At 39.8% G+C, this 21,679-nt stretch overlaps 2 protein-coding genes and 1 pseudogene across 2 annotated transcripts; 2 read left to right on the top strand and 1 right to left on the bottom strand.

The window, feature by feature from the left end:
• Positions 1–4,040: 4,040 nt before the first annotated feature.
• LOC103982692 (protein CHROMATIN REMODELING 19) lies at positions 4,041–14,895 on the bottom strand. The gene is made up of 12 exons (XM_009399684.3): positions 14,142–14,895; positions 13,912–14,029; positions 11,527–11,567; positions 11,195–11,445; positions 10,917–11,097; positions 8,463–8,648; positions 8,154–8,327; positions 7,913–8,071; positions 5,779–5,856; positions 5,440–5,576; positions 5,142–5,360; positions 4,041–4,664 (listed from the first exon to the last, which is right to left on the bottom strand). The coding sequence occupies exons 1-12, from the start codon at positions 14,703–14,705 to the stop codon at positions 4,505–4,507; spliced, it is 2,268 nt and encodes a 755-aa protein (XP_009397959.2). The 5' UTR covers positions 14,706–14,895; the 3' UTR covers positions 4,041–4,504.
• A 2,317-nt stretch (positions 14,896–17,212) lies between these two features.
• LOC135672631 (uncharacterized) lies at positions 17,213–19,889 on the top strand. The gene is made up of 7 exons (XM_065181131.1): positions 17,213–17,690; positions 17,928–18,564; positions 18,660–18,779; positions 18,924–18,989; positions 19,071–19,136; positions 19,383–19,421; positions 19,503–19,889. Exons 1-7 carry the CDS (start codon positions 17,353–17,355, stop codon positions 19,671–19,673), a joined length of 1,437 nt encoding a protein of 478 aa, XP_065037203.1. The 5' UTR covers positions 17,213–17,352; the 3' UTR covers positions 19,674–19,889.
• Positions 19,890–19,983: 94 nt separating this feature from the next.
• Positions 19,984–21,565, top strand: LOC135672205 (uncharacterized; annotated as a pseudogene).
• Positions 21,566–21,679: the final 114 nt, after the last annotated feature.

Raw genomic sequence — 21,679 nt, forward strand, 5'->3', positions numbered from 1 at the left:
CAAAAGAGCTCTCTTTGTCTTGCACCTTCTAACACAAATATTTCTCTTTATCTAGAATGATTTATGTAAAGGTCTTCACCTTTGAGCTGCCTGTGCTACATGGGACCTCTACAGATCGATGGGACCGTCGAGGATTAACACAACACTCAGTATGGGAAGCCACGGATCACGAGAGCAGTTCTTTGTTAACAGGATTTAATGACCAAAGAGAGAGAGAGAGAGATGGGAGAAGACAAAATCCTCATGCTGGCCTTACTGTCATACACTCCATCCCTCTACCTGAAAAGCGAGAAAGAATTCGCATATCATCACCTTCTCCAAATTATGACAGTTGGGCACATCAGCTTTTGACTCTCTACGCTGAAAGAATTCGCGTGTCACCACCACCTTTTTAGCTCTTTGTGAGCTACCGTATTACTGGTAGAAACTTCACCCTCTCTCCTTCCTGTTGCAAACACAGCGTGGTATGTTTACACCATTCTATCCATCATTGTCCTATCTTTCTTTCTTCTCTCATCAATGTTTTTCTCCTCCTTTCCCGTCACATGGTCAACTATGTGGTGCAGTATGCATGAGACCGAATGAACAGTCTTCGGTCCACATTATACAAACAATTAATATTCTTATTCCCAGTGAGATTTGGCCTTCTCAAATCTATCAACATCAGTGCCAACCCTGTGATGTAGGACAGAGACTTCCTGCAGTAGAGCTGAGATACACAGGAGAGGGGCTTTGGAGACAAGTTTCCAAAGGAGCGCTTGTTATATAACATCGAAAACTTCAAAGGCTATCAGTCTCTGCCTAGTTCTGAATTCCTCCTGTCGCATGCAGGATTTGGCAGAACTAATAAAGGGATGGTGGAACATGTTGAGGGTCCCTTCACCTTGTGGGTCTTCATGGGAGACAGTGGGAAGCAGAGGAGAAAAAGTAAGCTAGCATAATAATAATAAAGAGTTGGACTAACTTCAGCTACAACTAGATGACAGTACTGCTACCTCTCATTTGCTAGCATAAACTGTTACGATGGAGTAGAGGACAGGTTTGTTCCAGAGCTGATATATATATATATATATATATATATATATATATATATATATATATATATATATATATATATATATATATATATATATATATATATAGCTTTTTTTGTACATTATAAAAGAATTTTTGGGTTGAGATCCCATGATTGATAAGTTTCTGAACCTACTAGCAAATCAAATGCAGCAGCATCATGCACAAAGGAAGCTGTCTTTTTCATATCACCTAGTATTATGACATCTGAGCTTTGAATACAGATCCAGAGATCAAGGAATTTAGGCTGTTCATCTCAGCAAATCATTTAAAAGGAATATTAGTTCATCTCTGTCTCTTAATTGTCCCTGAGACAGACAGAGTGACTGTAAAAAGGAACATTGATTGTGTCAAATTTTCTTGAATTATAAAATATGCACACACAGGTTATAGATTTCAAGCTATTCCAAAGAAATATCATGTCTATGTAGGAGAAGATAAAAGAATTGGAAGGTTTTAGTAAAAGAATATTTGCTTGGTCTTCCATACTTACAATCAATCCCTTTGAAGATCAAACAATGGGAGGTGAAACTCATGAACAATTAGGAGCAAATAATCCACTTTCTTGTCTTGCTTACTGCCCACAAGCCTAGTCGACCATGGAGAAGCTTTGCAGGACTACAGTACCACCCCAAGTTTCTCTTTTGAGATCCTATAATACCTACTTTGCAGCTACACAAACAAGTCTACAGCTTGGAATGACAGGCCAGTTTTGTGCCTGAAACTAGGAGTTGTTATCCCATCACCATTCTGGTAACCCAGACCAACCCTCAGCTCCCAATCACCTCCCTTGAAGGATTATAGAGAAGAAGAAAGAATTCTGACTTGAATTGATATAGTCCCGTTTACACATTACCTGCTTGCTTTTTGTGCTTTCCGCTAAATACCATTTCCAACTCCAAGCTAAAAAACGACTATTTTCTTCTAATTGTTTAAGCTCATCCTGTCACCATATAGAGAGTGGGAAGGGGTGGGGTGGCAGAGGAATGATGGGAGTTGCTGCAGATGGAATGATGGTGGTGAGGACGGCAGAGCGATCCAAATATGTGAATAATTATTTGCTGTCCTCCCGGGAAAAGGTTTCATAGACAGACAAAACAACAAACAGGTGGAGTGCATGGGAAGAGTCCAAACATGGCATTCAATGGCCTCTGTATGTGCTTGACTCGCTCGTCAATTTGTGCCTCCTACTTCTGGTGCTCTCTGTGAGCCCACTTCCTGTCATATTTTGTGTAGCTTTCTCTGCGTTACTCGAATGGATGCACTGACATAGACGACGTGAAGCTGTCGAGTAGTAGTACCACGTACACATGCGTATGTCTCTCCAAGTTCATGTATGGACCCTTCATTACCGTTGAATACGTCCTATCTACCGCACCTCACCATTGGTTCTGACTCGGTTGATCACGAGTAAGCTCTGCGTCGGAACAGAGAGAAAGATTCGGTCTCTCCAACTCTATAATTGACACGAAATTAATGTGGCATTATCAAATTTGAAGGGAATAGAAAAGCTATCACTTAGGTTTGGGAACAACATCAGTATGTTACCAATATTTCAGACATGGCAGAACTGTTGCCAATTGTCATCATCCCCATCTCAAAATCCTTCTTACAGAATAGGAATGTATGTGTGCGTTTTGATTCAAGATGGTCAGAGTTACGTCCACGTCGCCTATAATCAATCACATTTTGTGCATGCATTGGCTCGAAGTCTACGACAGCCAAAACATCGGATATACTGTAGCGGCGTAGCCCATTACCTACCCCGGACACTGTGGTGATGAAGCACACGTGAACTGGCAGTGGTGGGCAAAAGGACCTGACCATCATCAACACGCCCTGAAAAGAGAGAGAGAGAGAGAGAGAGAGAGAGAGAGAGATATCATTGCATGCTGTTCGAGTTGAACGATCAAAAGACGAATCGATGGCTCCATCGATTCAGAAGCACACACAGGATGAGAGAGAGAGAGAGAGAGAGAGAGAGAGAATAGGGGGTGCAGGCACCTATGGAGGTGGTCGGCGGGAGAGAAGGATGACCTGATGACATCGCGCAGGGAGGCGCCATTGGAGACACCACCGAGAAGTAGCAAATGCGTGCATGGGACCGAAAGCGCCTCTCCGCCATCATCATGATGGTGTCTCCTCTGTCTGTCATCTCCGTCTGAGGGCAAACGGGGGAAGTCTTTTGAACAGGATCCTTCACCGCCACCACGTACAAGACAATCATGGCGACTTCTGGTTCACAGGATATTGCCCCCCGTCGCTGGCCTCTCTCCTCTGTAACACATCTTAGGAAAAGGTCGATTAAAGAAACAGATGATTGAACTTGGTGTCCCTGTGGTCCTGCTCTGTTCTCTCCCTTCAGACTAAGGTTGGGTCAGAGGACAGGCTGATTAAGTATCAAAGCACAATCAACCATCCATTTCACTCGTGTTGACGACCTAATTCTTGTCTATAGGGTAAAAAGAAAACCTTGGCTAACATAATAAGTCTGCCTACTACATCAAATATCCGTACCTTTTATAATAGCATCAGATGTTTAGTAACACAAACCCGCTAGCTGGGTCGTTTTGACCATAGTCGATAAGAACCAGCACAAAAGCTTACTACCAACGGATGAGCAACATCAAATAATATTCATACCAACTATAGGATTTCCCATGCTTTCTGCCATGTTTGGCATCTGGTGACAAAAATCACGATGATGATCATCTGCGGATGCAAAAAAGATGAATCCAACATGTACAGAAGCAGATCATTTTGCCAACATGGACTGAGAAATATATAGCATGCGATACTTTCCAATCACAACTCTATACACAGTTGATATGAGTACATCTTCAAACACATGGTTCTTTTAAACAAATATTTGGATATTTGTTAGCATCATTAGATATCAAATTATTGCAGATAAATGAGCTCCACCTTAGAGGATGAGCCTTCGGGTCTTATTGAAGATATTAGCAAAACACCGAAACTGAACATTCTCCAATTGTCTGATCAGAAATTATTTGTAGAACATTTCCAACTGATCTAATCAAGAGTCAACTATCCTTGTAGACGAGTGCGTATGTCTACATTTCCCAACCATACATTGCAATAATGGGAACAAAATATCAATGTTACAGGGGATCTCAAGGAAAAAAAAAAAGACAGGACTCTCGTTCACCAAGAAAAAAAATCATATAGAGATTTTTGAAAAATAAAGTCTTTCCCGACCAGTTATTCATTAGGCACCAGGAATCCTCTTCATCTTGTAAAAGCAATCACTAATAAATTAATAGAAGTTTGAGTGATAGGATAGTAGGAACCTACATCATGGTGGTGTGCCTTCCAACTGTCAGAAGGATGGATCAGCTACTAACTGTGAATTAGCCTTAACATAGCAGGAACCACACTCGGATTGGATTCTGCTCATATGTGAGTCACTTCACAGGAGAAGTGCAGACAAAATTTCTCCCATAGTCTTCTCTGGTACATCATTTTCATTGTCCAGTTCAGCTCCAGATTCGAGCACTGCAGCATCCAAGACCAGCTTCCGCCTTGCAATCCCATATATGTTCTCGTCAACAGTATCCTTGGTTACAAACCTGCAAAGTATTTTCGAGTGAATAATGGCAAACTGGGGACACATGCAATGCTGGAAAAACCATTAAGAATAAACTGACATTTCTACCAGCAACTTGGCAACCATATTTTGTCTGTTCTATCAAATCCTTGATCAGAAGTTTATGGGCCTAAGAAATTCTCCAAATTATTTTGTGGAGCAGAACAGCAAGAAGCATAAATGTAAGTTTTGGAGGCCACAGAAAGTTCAATGATTCCAAATAAAAATACATCAGATAGACTTGTCTCCATCACTATAGGAGGATAGAGCTTGTCTCCATCGCTAATGGCAAAGCCACTGCTCAGCTCACTCTTCGTTTCAAGCTTGTTTGGTTAACTTTAACTCCGTGATTCTTACAATTGAAAACATGAAGCTGCTTTATTATAATTCTCAGTATCATGTGCTTCCAATTCCATAGCCTCCATATAATATTCATCATCACTAATAACTTAAACCATACCTGTAAATAGTAACCGGTTTATCTTGGCCGATACGATGACAACGATCTTCAGCTTGCCGGTCCATTTGTGGATTAAAATCCATATCATGGATGATGACTGTGTCAGCTCCAATCAAGTTAAGTCCCTGTCCTCCAGCTCTTGTTGAGAGCAAGCATGCAAAGATAGATGGATCATTGTTGAAGGTGTCCACTATAGTTTGTCTTTCTAGCACTTGAGTACTGAAACAAGCAGTCACTAAAAGCTAAGAAAACCACAAAGTTAAAAACTAGATAATACGAATAGCACAAACCACTGCACCTTCCATCCAAGCGTCTGTATGTGACACCTATGACTTCCAATGTCCATTCTAATATATCAAGCATCATGGTCCACTGGCTAAATATCAGGACTCTGTGTCCATCCTTTTTCAGAAGAGGTAAAAGTTCGGACAAAGCCTGACAAAATACATCAAACTCAGAGAAGCAAATGCATTTGATTATCATTGTTCACGATGGCACAACACATTGGTTTTTGTTTCACCAACATGTGAAAGATAATGAACACCCTTCACAGTTTTTATAAGATATCACAGTAACTAAAGTTAGCATGACATAGTGCAATCACCTTAATTTCAAGATGAACAGAAGGAAAAGTTACCTGACACTTTGCTGAAGCCAGGACATGTTCATCTGTTAAAGCACCCTTCGTACCATTGTTACCATATGAAATCAAAAGCTGCAGAAACGGTGAGAGAGATGTGAAAAGACATTCATGCAACTGCTCATTTTAGATAACCATTTTCTCATTCCGAAAGTATTCATTTGAAAATAGTCATGCATGACACAACCAACTTTAATATTGTCCATAAAAGAAAATATCAATGTTGACTTTGTATAGCAACATCAATAGCGTTGATATTTAATCCTACACTAATAGTGCATCAACAAATCAGGCTATAGACAATGACTAATGACAAAAGTTGAACGATGCTAGATTACGTCCAATTCGTGCGCAGAGTTTGAAAGTTCTTCATGCATATATAGTTTGCACAAACCATGACTGCTCACATTAATTCAGTATTTTCATGTAAAATACTAAAAACATACATGTTTAGTATTGTTATGGCTTTGTAAAGTCAAATTTGATGCAAATTGCAAATATCAGAATTGCTTGGTGTGCTCCTAACCCTCTAATTTCCAGATTTAATAATATGTGTTACTCAACAAAACAATTAAAGGAAACAGCTAGATGCAAGACTAAAGGTCTAAGAACAAAATATGTGAGCTTGAAAGGATGAGAAGAAAATAACAACATGCAGGAAAAATGCATAAAATGCAAGAAGTAAAATAAGATAGTGAAGAAGATTGAAGAGAGAAAATATGGACTAGCTGGGCAAAAAGACCTTATTCACAATAAAATTTCACATTAGAACCTAAAATTATTGAAACTACTCACATTCATTGAATTATATGTAGACATCAACACCTACTAAAAATTGGACTCGTAAATTTTTTAGAATTTCTTAAGGTAGCAAGATAACAACCAACTAAAGTTTATAGCTGGAGACAAACTGAAAATAGTAGCAAGATGCTCATGCTTCATTAAATTTTACTCAGCCTAGAACATCGAAAATGAACCACCGTCAATCAGAATCCTTCTTAGTTGGACTAGGTTACATCAAATTCGCTTCTGTTGCAAAGTGAGGTGGTGTGGCAGTGTTAAAAAAGAAAAAGGATTAAACTCATATGGACGCCAACTTGACTCAGTCCAAACCAAAAATCAAACCAAGCTTGCATCTTAACTCTATAAACACCTAATGTATAGTTCTTTGCATGTAGTTTCCCTGGTTCCCTCTTTACCTTACATGGTAGGAACGAAGTCTCTTTTTAGACTTGAGCAGTTAATTTTTTGAAATACATAAGATAATAAAATACTTCTTTTTGTCTTCAATGAAGTGTATTCATAGCTTTTTCCATGTTTGTGTATTAAGCAACTGTCAACCGAAAGGTTTTAAACATCTAGCTAATCCAGACTCAAGCCAAAGGATGGAACAATATATGGCATGCTTGTGTTCCAAATAATAACCACTGGTTCTATGGTTCCAAAACTTGGTAAAAAGCAGGCTAGATGCATTAACAATTATCATATTAACATAATGGTCTCTGAAAATCTTAAATATTGTAAACGCTGAAGTAGATGCTTCCTCACTGAATGAACAAAAGCAACTCATACCATCACCACTTTATAGGACCCACAACAACAACAGCATGGCAAAGAAATAAGAACAAGTACAGTAATAGCAAACATAAATCAATTATAAGAACAAGAATTAAAATTAATACACTAGTTGGCATCCCTACTGGATGCATCTTCAAGGATTATCAATGATCAATCTGTAAATAACATTAAATGGCATCCCAAAATTACATCTGATTATTTATAAAGTTGAAGCATGCATGAAAATGAGATCCTAAGGCATATTCATTACATTTGAGACAAAGCCATTTTAGCCAATTTTCTAATGAACATTGTGGAGCATACCATGTTTGCTATGGAAGTTCTGCCTTGGTATTCAGGAAATAATGGCATCACATAGGGATATAATGGTTCTTTTTCAACTTATGCAATATTGGGAATGAAACTCAACTTCAAACGTAGTAGACATTTGATAAAAAGCAGTCAAAGATAAAAGTTATTGCAGAATAAATATAAAATCTACTACTGTCCTAAAACAACTGATTATGGATGCCATAGAAAGTAGGAGCAGATAAGTACTGGAAAAAATAATTACCCGGTGTATTTCAAAATCATTATAACTCTTGATCTCTTGAATGGCTCTTTGTATGCTACATTCAAATCCAAATACACCCTTTGGATACAACACTTTAGCAACACAAACAACATCTTCATCACTGTATATTTGTCTAACTAATAAGGGATGATTTGCTATCTGACATAAGAATGCCATCCATCAGATTCAGAACAGCAACAAAAATGAGAATGAAAGTAAATTTCAAAGAAAATTTAAACACCTTCCGGAACTGCATAAAATAGTTGGAAATCTGGCGTTTGGGGAGGAGACCACCAACACCACCAGATTTGCATGTGGTAGACTTCAAAACACGAGCCTCAGAAGCTGCACGGTACTCATTTATGGCTTTGGCATATGCCATTGATTGTTCTGAACCCATGTAAACATACTGAACCTATGAAGGTTATAGGAAAATATGCTAGAGTTATGTTGGCCATGAATGAAAGGACATGATATGTCTTCATCAGCTAAGTTAACTTCCAGAAAATACAAATGATCAAATTCAATTCAAATCAATCTAAAGGCTTACATGTTGTATCTTTGGAACAAGTTGCTGCATAACATCTGACTTCAAGCGCCTTAAGATGAATGGCCCTAAAATCGATTTTATACGTGGAATCAAATCACTATCTTCTGCATTCAATAGCTTTTTCAGGTCAACATCCCCAGTGGCAAAAATATCGGGCATCATGAATTCCAACAATGACCACAACTCCTGCATATATCATTTAACATTTTGTAAAAATTCTGCTGGACATTGATGGTGACAATTTTAACATACTAATCAATACATCAGAAACACAAAACACCAAGCAATTAGTTATACATTATACAAACAATAGTGATAAAAAAAACAAGTATAGCAAATTAAAAAGTAAAGGTACCAGGTGCCTGTGTAATGTGTTAAGCAACTAGCAAGATGGAACATACCAGGGCATGTGGTGTAACATGCTGCACAAAACATGGCTATCTGACCATGTAATGGGTTGCTGCTTGCTGGTGAGGTATCATCATGATAGGTACAAGGTTTACATATTGAGGTGCAGATAGGCACCATAATACATGTTATCATCACATCAAGTATATCAGTGCTAACCACAGAACATAAGCAAACCTAAAAGCATTTAGTTCCAAAAATAAACAGGAGCAAAATTTGTGAATTATATGATTAATTTGTAAAATATAAGAAAGAATCATTACAACATTCACAAGTCAACATAAAGTTAGGTACAGATAGTCCAGGTGGGAGAAAAGCATGCTGTTTAAAGCAAAAGATAAGGCTTCATCTCTTGATAAATAGGATGAAAAAGAGCTGAAGTAAATCATACAAATAAGAAAATTAGATAAAATATAGAAATACGAGCGTGTCAAAGAAAGACATATATATGCCCCAGCTAAATGAAGTCTAAATGATGCAAGAAGAGATGAAGAGAGACTTAGAAAACTTTATTAAAAATAATTTCTCATATTGCTGTTATATAATGAGAAAATTGTCCAGGTATTTTGCAATTTTCCTGTGTTATATACCTCACATTACATTTTTAATGGACAGCAAACCTTGATGAACAAATGCAAACATTAACTATACTTCAGCAGTTCAGCTAATGTAACAAGTTAAAAATTAGCATATGGCGTGAATTCCACAAAGATATATAGGTACCATCCATCACTTGCCACTGGCTGTGGAAGGATAAGAGACTAATGTGCATGCCTCTCAACAGAGGCAGTAGGTATAAACATAAATATCTCACATTAGTGGAACACAACATTTAGCTTATGGTGACTTCCAAAGTTCCTAGCATAAAGGCAAGAACTGAAGCACCTTTTGATAAGCCCTCCCATCCATGAAAAGATGCCATGCACATTTCCAAATTTTAATAGCTTTCAATATTGTCAAAGATGCTAAGTGCCAAGGTCCTAAAACAGTCACGGCGCTAGGCACTCACCTGAGCAAAGTGAGACGCTTACCAATATGAAATTATAAAAAATATAATTAAAATAAAAATTAAGATAGTGATAATCACTAAAGATAAAGACAATCATTAAAATAAAATGTGAGTTATGACATATGGTTATCATGACTTAAGATCCTATAACTGCAGTAAAAATTTAGTAATCAACACAATTAAATTTTTTTATTAACAATAGAAGACTATTATTAATAAGACAACTATTATTAACAAGAATTAAATGTGAGTTCAAAAAGCAAGAGCAAGGTATACTAGTGGAGTGCTGCGGTGATAGCGAGGAGAGGTTTAGTGGGCGAGAAGGGCAATGGAGTCCAGCTAAGTCCAAAGGCAACAAGGTGAATAGGGGCAAAGAAAGATGCTTGGTGAAGAGGAGGCTATGCTGGAGAGGGGTGCTGTCAAAGCTGGATGGAGGGCTGAGAATAGGCTGTCAGGGTGTGTGAGGTAGGAGCTGAGAGACTGATGACTATCAAGGGGAAAGCAGGCTGTCCAGTGGCAAAGCAGCAGGTGAGGAAAGTGGGGGGCAGGCAATTAAAACATTCTGTCAGGGGTCTGCACACCGGCTGTCATGTGATCGTCCACAAGAGCCAGTGCAGCCATCACAGGATTAGGGCTAGGGAGGGTGTAGTGGGATATCACTTCATTGATGGCTAGCTCCCACACCAATAAAATTTGTCTAGCCAAACATTGCCAAGATCATAAAAAATAGCATATATGTCTACCATTTATAAGTATGAAGTGATCATGTGCACTATATTAAGAACACAAGAAAATCTACCATTAATGGTGCTATAAATTATGATTATGAATAGCATATTTCAGGCACAACATGTATACAGTTAGGAAATAATTTAAGAATCCTATATTGTGTACGAATCATGTTAGTGCAATAGGTTTGCTAATAACTACAAAAATCAACCAATAACTTATTACAAAATCATCAAGGAATAGCTCTCACACAAATGATTAATCACTAAAGAACAAAAGAAAAAAGGAGAGGGAACGAAACAGCATACATGCAAATCATTTTGAAGCGGTGTTCCAGTTAACATCAGGCGTTGGCGTGCACTTTGTGCAATGGACATAAGGTTTTTCCATCGGTAGCTATTCCTATCCTTTAAAACATGAGCTTCATCCATTAGCACACAGCTCCATTGCCATCGCTTCAATATCCTGCGGTCATCTTTTTGTTGAGCACTGAAAGAAGACACAGGAAAGATATTTATTAAGCTTATCGTATGGATTCTGAACAGTAATATATTGATAAAAAAACAAAAATTTACAACTAACACACCTGTGACGTTCAAATAATGAGTAGCATGCAAGTAGAACATTGAAAGGAGGAGGCAAGCCAGCCTTGCCAAACGAGCTTAATTCCTTTGAGTAAGTTGTTCTCCCGCTTCCATGAAATAAGATGACAGAAAATGATGGACACCACCTTTTCAGTTCTCTTTCCCAGTTCTCTAGAACTGAAGCTGGGCAAACAATCAGGTGAGGACCTGGGTCCCTGTCCAGGTGTTTCAGCAGGTTTAGATATGTTACAGCCTGTAAGATGGAAAAGATCAATAAACAAACATAAGCAGCTCATGATTAAGCAGTAACAAACTTTCACTAAGCTAAACCTACCTGCACTGTCTTACCAAGTCCCATCTCATCTGCCAAGATGGCTGCACATGAAAACTCGTTAGAAGGCATACATGCATGTCATGGGAATCAACACTTAAAGAAAATTTGAACCCAATAAAAAAATCAGAAAGTTTGAACCTAATAAAAAAAATCAGCCAACTAAAAACCGCTCAGAAGTAGAAGCACAAAGGACAACTAGCTTAACATTCTAAAGGTCATGTTTCTAAACCAATAAATGATTTAGAAAAAAACTATGGGATCGTGTGGATTCTTGCCACCGTTGCCATCAATACGACAAACACAGACTAACTAGATAAAGCTTATATTATCAAGTATCAACAACTACGGATGCGTCAACCAAAGGTCTTGAAACACTTGCTTTTTGCAAATAAATATATTTAGGCTTGACAATTAGGTGCTCATATGATGTCATCACCTCTTTCAGCTCCATAGACAATCCAATATTCACATTTTGCATAACAGTAAGCAAGGGAAGGTAAGTTGTCCATGGTCAAAAGTTTCAATCTTGACTTAAGCTATAGATTGGTTTCTGCTCATGCTCCAAATAAAACAGGGAGATCAGTAGAGATAAAGAAACAAAGATAGAAATGTAAAGAGGTTCTATAAGTGGGGGCCTTCTATACAGTCTTCAAACAGGTCTTGGGACATGGGATCCTTCATAAAGAAATATAGTGCTGGGAAGTGGGAAAAGGAAACTATTAGAACTAACAGAAAGACCCTTTTGTTGTTGATGTTCCAACTCTCCAATAACTTCTGACCACGCCAAATATGCCACCACTCAAAACACACGTCGTTTGTCACCAGCAAAAGCTAGAGAACAAGGTCATCACAAAAAATCAACTGCTAGTCTATTATATTTCTTTTTTTCCATTTCTTTCTTGTCACAGTCCATTTCCAACACTCGTCACTTCACTTTGTCTAAACAAAGTGTAGCAAGTTTTCCACATTAAGAAAAAACTGATTGCAGCAGTTAGTGTGTCAGGTCTGAAGATGGGCAAAAGGATAACTATTGGAACATTAAGGAATAAATCTGTAAACACCATTTGACTCTCATTCTGTACAAGCAAAGTTATATTTTCCTTGCCAAATCCAGTCTCAAAGGAAGGGAGCTTGGGCTAGGTATATGGCAACCAACAAAATATTTGTACCAAACAAAAATGACTATGGACTTCAAGTGATGTAGTTGATCCCCAACAAAAAGGAGAAACAAAAAGAAAAAAAAAGAAAATCTCACTTCCTCTTATGTCTGCTCTTTTTGTTTCATTTCTGTGCCCATCATCGGCAATGCCTACTACTCTTTTGTGTGGAGAGAAAATTAGTAGACAATGCTATAACTTTTACACGACCCCAGGTTTTAAGCTGTAATCCACCATCTGCTGTCATCAAGCACCATGGGAATGATCGGCATACTCTAGCTACCTGCTAAGTTTCAATGATATGGCCATGCCAATCAACAAGATCATTCCCTATGGATCATTGATATATGGTGAAATGAAGATTGAGCAATGGGAACATGAAGAACATAACAAAGGTAAAAAGTTTCAGCTTTTTTTTTTTTAACAACAAAGTAATAACTTCTCGGGTCACCATTATCAAGGCAATCTTCGATGACTTAGCAAGAAACTTGAATTATTTTTTTATAACAACTTCAAATAAGTGTAATCAGCCAATGAATGACCACTTCAAAAAGCTCTAGACAAAGCAGGAAAAGTGAAAGATCAATTATGGTATCTGCCTGTTGTGCACCATATACACTACTAGAGGCTTCTTCAAATAATTTAATTATGATTAGATTTGGACCATCCAAGACCATGGATATGCATCTCAATTTATTTGCTTCATAATGCATGGTATGAATCTTTCTGATAATCAAGCTAAAACCAAGTTTAATCCTTGAACTTTAAACCGTGCTTGACTGTCTCAAATAACTTTATTCCTAAGGAATAATCTAAAAGTTCTCTGTAGAATCTGAAAGTCACAAGTCCAGATTCTCTCTATCATTTAAAAGAACTCCGGCGTGAGCATCATGCAGCTCCCAAAAGTCAAACAGAGAATCACAAAGCTGAAGTATCATTGAGTCTCTCTCTCTCTCTCCCACAAACATCTATGGATATATTGCTGAAAGATACTCATTCTAACTAAAAGTAAATTGTCAGAAACTCTACAATGAATTAAAAATAGTACACCAATCCTATCCATAAACCTGCTGATTCAGGTTAAGTACAAAGAATGTCCATACTCTCCTCTAAAAATAGATATAAAAGTTCACATCACATAAAAAAAAATTCTTATCAAGATAGTTCTTTGAAGCACTATCTCTCAAGAGGAATTAAATCGAATGGATTCCAGTATAAAATAATTTACCTCCACCAATATTTTTCCTGTACAACAGTAGAAGAAAATTTACACCAACAAGCTGATAAGGCTTCAAAATTGGCTCAAAGTCCGATTCTTCATCAAAAAATACAGCGTCTATATCTTCCTAAACATGACACCATCCAAAAGGAACATATTAACACGAGTAAATTATAAAGTAAAGGCTGCTAAAACAATACCACTTGAATTTTTAATCAACAGAATAGTAGAACAAGTACCTGAGTGACAATCCTACTGGAGAAAGCTTCGACCTCGGCATATCTATCGCAATTGGAAACCGACGAACCATACAGCTCCCGTCTCAGTGCCAACGATATCTTTGCACACTTCTGCAGAGCTTTGCCGACAACATCCACCTCTTCTACCTCCTCTTCCTCAGCCGTAACCACTGCCTCCTCCGACAAGGCCTCTACGTCATCCTCGTCCGTCCAAGAAATCTCCTCGTCATCAGCCATAGTAGACCGGACTTCTAATACCTCCACTGCGTTCCCCGCCTCACTATCTTCATCCACTACGAACCGCCGGCCCCGTCCACCGCCCTGCGGCGGCCGCACCACCTTCAGCTCCGCGTTTTCTTCCTCATCGTCGTCGTCCAAATTGACGGGGCTCTCGAAGGATCCGGTGGCGTTGGAACTGGAGTAGCCGCCAAGGGCTTTGAGACGATAAGCAAAGGATTCGATGGGGGGAGGCGAGGGGGTCTTCGTTCTCTTGAGGACTCTCGAGGGCCTGAAAGTGTGGCGCTCCCACTCGTCGTCGGATATCTCGTCGAAGGCGCGCTTCATGTGATCGGGTTGAGGCGGCGATCGAGCTAGGGTTTAGGAGGGATCGAGCGGTGGGGATACAAACCCTAGCGGAGGCTCCTGGGGTTCCACGAGGGAACAAAGGAGAAAGCGTGAGAAGGGGGAAGAGGAGGGGAGATGGGGTGCACTGTGGATTTGGCCGTTCGACTATTATGGCGTCGGTGGAAGACCGCCATTTCCTTCCTTCATGTTTTCTTTTTTTTATTTATTTCTTTTTCTTTTTGGATGCGATGGGTTTATGGGCTACGACTTGGGCCTTAACTCTCTTATTTATAGCCCATGATAACTTAAATGGTGCCAACGGGATAGGATGAGGAAGCTTTGTCAATAACAAAGACAGGATTTAAATTAGTCAGCATATTCAAATATTACCATGCATTATTATTTATGGTCAGAATAAGTCAACTCATGTCGTTGTATATTATATAATGTAGACAAGACATTCATCTTTCTATCTCAAATGATCTTTTTGATTGTGGTATTGTGGTAAAGAATTTCTTATAACAAAAAATAAAATAAATTTAAAAGATAGTGAACAGATAATTTATGTGATTATTGGATCCACTATCTCTATCTTCATGAAGAAAATCCTTTTTTCTTATTTTACAGGAATAATAAATTTTAAAGAAAATACTACATCACACTTTTGTGTGTATAGATTCTCAGGTAGTCAATAGTGAATGTCTCCTAAGAGAGAAAAAGAGTCTCCAACAAAGTGCATAAGCCAAACACAGTACAACCTTTTTGGTTCTCCACCACTCTCTAGTGTTTGCCAACGCACTCCTCCAGGAGCAGCAGCAGCAGACCTCTTTGACAAACCCCCTACATGGCCCTTCCCTTCATCTAACACAACCCACCAAGCAAGACCTTTACACCCTCATTCTCCTGCACTCCGAGGTGAACCAGGAAATGACACCTGCCTCCTCGGTCTTCATATGAAACCATTCTTGTCACCGTCCATTCCCACCAACCTTAGTGGGAAGAGGCGGAGTTGCACTCCAACCTGTGCTTGCTTGCTTGTCCTTTGGTAGATAGAGACAGAGAATGAAGAGAGGAAAAAGTACGGAAGAGAAAGGAGAATTCCTGTGGCTTTTAGAGAGAGGGAGAGACATTGACAACTCGACAGCCTTTAGATGATTGGCAAATGCTGTGTCGACATGGATTATATGTAGATCTCATTAGCATTAGATTGTTACTAGTTAAGTAAACGAGTTCTCCCCTCCTACTACTTATCCTACTCCAAAAGAGGATGTTGGCTACCACTAAGTGAGATAATGGACTCATTATTCTTTTGGTTACTTTAGCATCCATGAAAGATGTTACGAGTTATTTGGCTTGGTGTTGATGTTACTTATATCTTTAATAAGAAAAGTTATGTTTATGGGGTTTATTTATGAGGTCTATAGATTTGGCGTGTACAAGCACTCGAAAAGAACTCATTTCCTTTTGAGCAAATGCCTTTTGCTGGTTGAGCCATTCTCATTCTGTCTTGTCTTGTTATACTTACATTTAACTAGTTAATGAGAACACAGTGCACAAGGTTTCCTCAGACTAACCAAGCGGCAGGAGGACGACGACTGCCGATAGAGGTAAAATAATTATTATTTTTTAAAAAATATTATATTTTTTTTTTTTTTCAAAATAAGGGTTTTCTATGGAAAATTAAAAAAATAAAAGTTTTTTTCGACAATTCATCCTATACAATATAACTCTAATATTTATAACTTCAATATTCTAATATTAACCACAAAATTAATCTTTATTTAATTATATATATATATATATTTGATATTATTAATTAATTTTGATAATAATTTTATTTAAAAATAGAATAAATTTATTAGGTGAATATAGAGAACAAGTTGGTTATTTGCCCTTAATGGAGATTTTACATCCATGCCCTTATCCATCTAAATAGGGAATGGATGGAAAATGGAAGATAAAGAATTGTTCGTTGTGGCATTATCCTATTGATATTTCTATTCTCAATTTGATTATTAGAGTTCACATATGTTTCTAGAATAATATCACTCATGAATTTTGTTATCCTTCTTTCTCTGTCTACACCTCCTCTTTAGCTTCATTTTTGCCTTTAGGTTCATATTTGTCCTCCAATGCTGCAAACATCATGATGGTCATTGCACCATAATTTTGCTGCTGTTGTCAGTCTTCACAGCATATGATCTTTGAAGTTGTTCATGCATTGATACTAGATCTGCTGAGAAAATGGATTTCAAAGGACTACGACTTAGGATCATCCTTCCACTCGGTGAAGAACAAAGTCTTTCGCTGTCAGCAGTAAAAGATCAGAAGCTCTCATACGTGCTAAAATCCATCAACATAGAAAGCCATCTTTTCGAGTTCAGGGTACTAGGAAGATCCAAGCCTTAACGATGGTACAACCAAGATGTGATTAGCTCAATTGAAGTCTTAAAATCCACATGAGAGAATGATCAGCTGGACGAAGGACTGCTTCCTTTATCCCTCATGAGAGATTAGAGGGAGCCACCACCTCCAATTACACAACCTCAGTGGAAAGAAGACGAGGATAGGCATACTTGTTTGCCTCCACTTTCCTACATAGCTTTTGCTCATAATTCAGGCTCATAAATGGCTGCAGACTGATGTCATGCCAATAGCTATAATCTCCTTTACAAGCAACCATCTTCTTCCGACCATAAAGCCGACGGAAGGCCGTATCTCGGTGTCTACATGCGCTCCTTCCATGGCACAAGAAGCCTCGGAAACCTCGGTGGCTAGATCGTCGGTTTCAGCCAACAGCCGGTGGGAGATCCATGACGACTTCCCCTCCACTTGGAGCGCCATCAACCAGTGGCCTCAGTCGAGCCACCGCTCCATTTCATCATCATGCGATGAGGGCCTCTGCATCTCCAACAGCAGCTCATTCACCAACACCTATCTCTCAGGAGAGCGAGTGGAGAACCAGCTATGGAACCAAGTCCTGTTGTAAGTATTATGGCTAGAACCCATGGCCATGATTGATCCTAGTGGGGAAGAATCAAACTCTTTAGATGATGTTATGGTGCGAAAAGACTAAGATTCTTGTGACAGGGACCCTGTTCTTTAAGAGATACTCCAAATGATGACTAGCTTGCTTATTGATCTTTGTTCTTTACATCATATGCAAAACATTCTTCTTATGACGAGAAATTAAGAGCTAAGAATGGAATCTGGATGCCGCAGAAATGTTGGGAGCGGCGGAGACATGCACAACCACCACGGCGACGGAGACAACTTCCTCCAAACGCTGACCTCTAAGGGTCCATCGAGGAGGAATCAGATGTCCAACCCTGCTTGTGATTACCCGAAGAAGTTGGACACTAGTTTCGACTTCCCAAATCCTCTCTCACTGAACACATTCGAGAAACACTTGAGCAGCTACAACGGAAGCACAAACCAAGATGAAAGAACCCCTCAGCTCGATCAAAATATCGCACCATCACCATGGAGTTCTCCCATGACACCTTTTATGGTCCAGTATTCTACTTCGAGGATCACTCCTATCAAGCATGAACTTCCTACATCCCCATCATATCCCGGTAATAAATCGGTAAGAGAAAGAAGTACAAGTTATAAACCGCCCTACGGCCGTAATATTGAAGGAGAGAGCGAGCATCGAGACATGGAAGCTCCCACAGCTTTTCCACCTCCACCCAGTAATAATGGCTTTGGATACCAGTTTGGTGTAAGCAGTTTGTCGGACCTTATCTCTTTTGGTGATTGCGTAAACAGGCCATCAACGGAATTACGACCCTCACGGTCCTACTTGAGAGGTTCGGATTCATCTTATGGCAGGATACAAGGACATGATGGTTCATCTGTAAGCATGCTACACTTCTCTCCTGATTGTTTTTGTGTGATCAACTCCTATTATTTCCCTTCTGCTAAAAGGTAAAGTCCTTGTTTTACTTACAGAGTAGAGAACATGGGAAAAGTACTGGGACAACTGAAGGAAAAAAGAAGAGATCTGATGAGAATTCACAGACACAATTAAAGAAGTCCAAGCATGAGAACTCCACAGTTTCGTCTCTTCAGGTACGGCAAGAAGAGAAAATTCTGTCCATCTTCTTCTGACGTTTAGTTGTTCATCTAACTGAGTAATTAGGATGGCAAAGAAATCGATGAAAGCAAGTAATTCTCGGAATGTGCTAATATGATGCTCTGCACAACCAATTGCAGGCACCCAAGGTCAAGATGACAGATAAAATCACTTCACTGCAGCAACTTGTGTCGCCTTTTGGAAAGGTTACTACTCCGGCAATACATGTTCATATCCAGACTACAAAACCTGACCTTATTCCCATGTATTCTCTTGTTCAATTGCAGACCGACACTGCATCGGTGCTATTTGAAACGATTAACTGTATCAAGGTCTTGCAAGAGCAAGTACAGGTAACTCTGCAAACTTCCCGATGTTCCCATCTTCTGTAAAGTAAATGGTCACTGCATTAATGTTCCAGAATAGCCATAATTATTCGATAAATGACTGTTGCACGGTTCCTAGAATCGTCAATGAAATAAAAGTGGAAAGACCTGAGAACTACTGAATTATTCTGCTGAAATCTACCAGTCATATACATGTGCATGCTATAGCAGTCTTGAATCCATGAACTGAACAGCTCTTGTGCCTCCATGCAGTTGCTCAGTAACTTGTACATGAAGTCAAGTAAAATCAAGGTACTACAAAAAACCAGTTGAATGTTATTGCAGAATGAAAGGACTTTTAGACACTGTGAGAAGCCTGTTCCTCTGTTTCAGGATCACAGTTCCTGGGGAGAGATGAGCAAGAAGGAGAAAGCAGAGGCAGAGGCTGATCTGAGGAGTAATGGGCTCTGCTTGGTTCCTGTTTCTTGCGTTCCGCAAGTCCACCAACAAAGTCGCGGACCCGAATACTGGATGCATGCTTTTCGAAGCTCTCTATTCCGATGACTGATTCTTTCAAGTTGAACACTGATTAGGTTGATAATGAAGGAAATATGTACCTTCATAAATGTTCTTGTGTGATGCGATGCAATCATACTAAAAGCCTATCAACCTAATTTCAGTTGAGATTTATTGCTGCAGCAACTTTCAGAAAACTTCACTGGGATCTTTATGAGTGCTTTGATGGAGCTTTGTATCAATAGATGCCACAAATTTCTCAAATGTAATTCTTTTGACTGGATATCAAATGTCTCTCACACTAATGCAAGTGGTCTTAACCAATAAATCCTTAGATTTCTGCGCATTTAAGCTTTCAATGGATTTGCTTCAACTTCTTCATAATGCGGCAAACTATGTGATGTGTCTCTTGGAGTTGTGGGTGCAATAAGGTGACGGTATAATAGGAGGCCTGCGACGACGAGAATATATCATGGCGGACGTCAATCCCTTTACCTGGAAGCTCTTCGTCGACAAAGCCAAAAAAACGTGTTACGTTCGTTGAATCAGATAAGGATTTCGTGGACGTCCTCCTCAGCTTCCTCACACTGCCAAATGGAACTATCGTTAGCCTAACAACAGACCAGCAACCTTCCCTGGGTTGCATGGATAAGCTCTACGGGAGGGCAAGTGGCTCAACAAGCAGTACCCGAAGGAAGAGGCGAGCAGGCCGATGCTGCTTTTTCCGAGGAATGCAAGAGCCTGAAGGTCAGCATTGACGACACAGATGAAGTTCACTACGCCTGTTCATCACAAGGACTGCCGCCTCTATTCTCACTGTCTGTCAAACTATTACCCCAACTCCAAATGCCGGTGCGGTAAAGACATGACCGAGCAACTCCGGTTGGACAGCAAAAGGAAGTACTACTTTTTGCAAGATATGCTGCTTTCAGTTAGATCTCGTGAACAGGGTGTGTTCGTCAGAGGCACCAGATTCGTTGTAGGGGAAGATTTGGCAATAGCCCCTGTGGACGACTTCTCCTGATTGCTCCACGATCTTTGCATCAGCGAATGGAGCAACCTGGAACGGAAGCTGGCGAAGATTGGTCGTACCGATGTATTTAAGCAACCACTAACTTCTTTCTCCAATCTAATGATTGCAAGGTTTACCCTGTTCTGTGCTGCTGCAGGTTCTGCAGCTTCTGAGGCGATCATTGATCTCCGGGACTCCACTCACAGATATGCTGTTGTAAAATAATGTAGCTGAGGCCTCTGGGCCGAGATCTTTTGCCGTACGACGTGAAACCAACCGAGAACGGGAGTCATGATCCCCATGCTTCGATTAAAAGACCATACGAGATCAAGAGGGAGGTTGACATAAAGGCCGTCGCAGTAAGAACGAGGTGGTGTATGCTGGAGCGAAACGAGATTTCGTTGATTTGCTCTTCATCTCCCTTACATTTCTGGTAGGCTCCTAAACGAAGCACTTGGGCGGTCAAAGTCACGTCGGTTGTCTCGATAACTTGTACGTGAGTGTCGAGTACCTACGTTAGACGTTCCGTGTAATCCCAGACATGCGAAGAGAGGCTTCCGAACCCTAAACTTGCAAAGCATTTCAGCTGTGACAGTCAAGTCGGACGAGTAACCGAGGAAGCGTTGTAGTATTTACATGTGCAACAGCCAGCACTGCACTCGAACGACCATTGCCATGGATGTAGTGAATCCTAAACAAGGCACGTTCGCAGCAGAACCAGGTGGAAGCTTTTCCAAACCTCACGCACCTCATCACGGACGAGCTTATAGTCACCCCTTTCTCCTCCGGTGCTCTAGTTGCAGTCTGCTGGGCGACTCGTCGGCTGCGCATAAGAGACGAGGTGGGTCATGGTTTTGCAGGCTCTCACTCTTCTCAGGGCCTAGCTGGCTTCCAAAACGCCGCTGACGGGTGCTTTCATATCTAGTAGCATCTGCAATGGAGCTAAGGTTGGGTAAAAGAAACGGATGGATGAGATAGCTGGGCGCTAAAAGGTTTCTCATTCAGTCTGGCATATATACGACAGCTCTCAGGCCTTGTCATC

This window comes from Musa acuminata, chromosome BXJ1-4 (assembly GCF_036884655.1).
Source record: "Musa acuminata AAA Group cultivar baxijiao chromosome BXJ1-4, Cavendish_Baxijiao_AAA, whole genome shotgun sequence".
In the NCBI taxonomy this organism is placed as follows: domain Eukaryota; kingdom Viridiplantae; phylum Streptophyta; class Magnoliopsida; order Zingiberales; family Musaceae; genus Musa; species Musa acuminata.

Bases quoted from the DNA above. Each gene is read 5' to 3' on its own strand.
- LOC103982692 (XM_009399684.3), bottom strand. From the start codon at position 14,705: ATGAAGCGCGCCTTCGACGAGATATCCGACGACGAGTGGGAGCGCCAC. The intron at 11,568-13,911 runs GTAAATTATTTT...TTTCATGTGCAG, and splicing joins CAGGAAAAATATTGGTGGAG to CCATCTTGGCAGATGAGATG. The intron at 4,665-5,141 runs GTATGGTTTAAG...AATACTTTGCAG, and splicing joins AAACCGGTTACTATTTACAG to GTTTGTAACCAAGGATACTG.
- LOC135672631 (XM_065181131.1), top strand. From the start codon at position 17,353: ATGCCAATAGCTATAATCTCCTTTACAAGCAACCATCTTCTTCCGACC. The intron at 18,565-18,659 runs GTAAGCATGCTA...TTTTACTTACAG, and splicing joins AAGGACATGATGGTTCATCT to AGTAGAGAACATGGGAAAAG. The intron at 19,137-19,382 runs GTAACTCTGCAA...GCCTCCATGCAG, and splicing joins TCTTGCAAGAGCAAGTACAG to TTGCTCAGTAACTTGTACAT.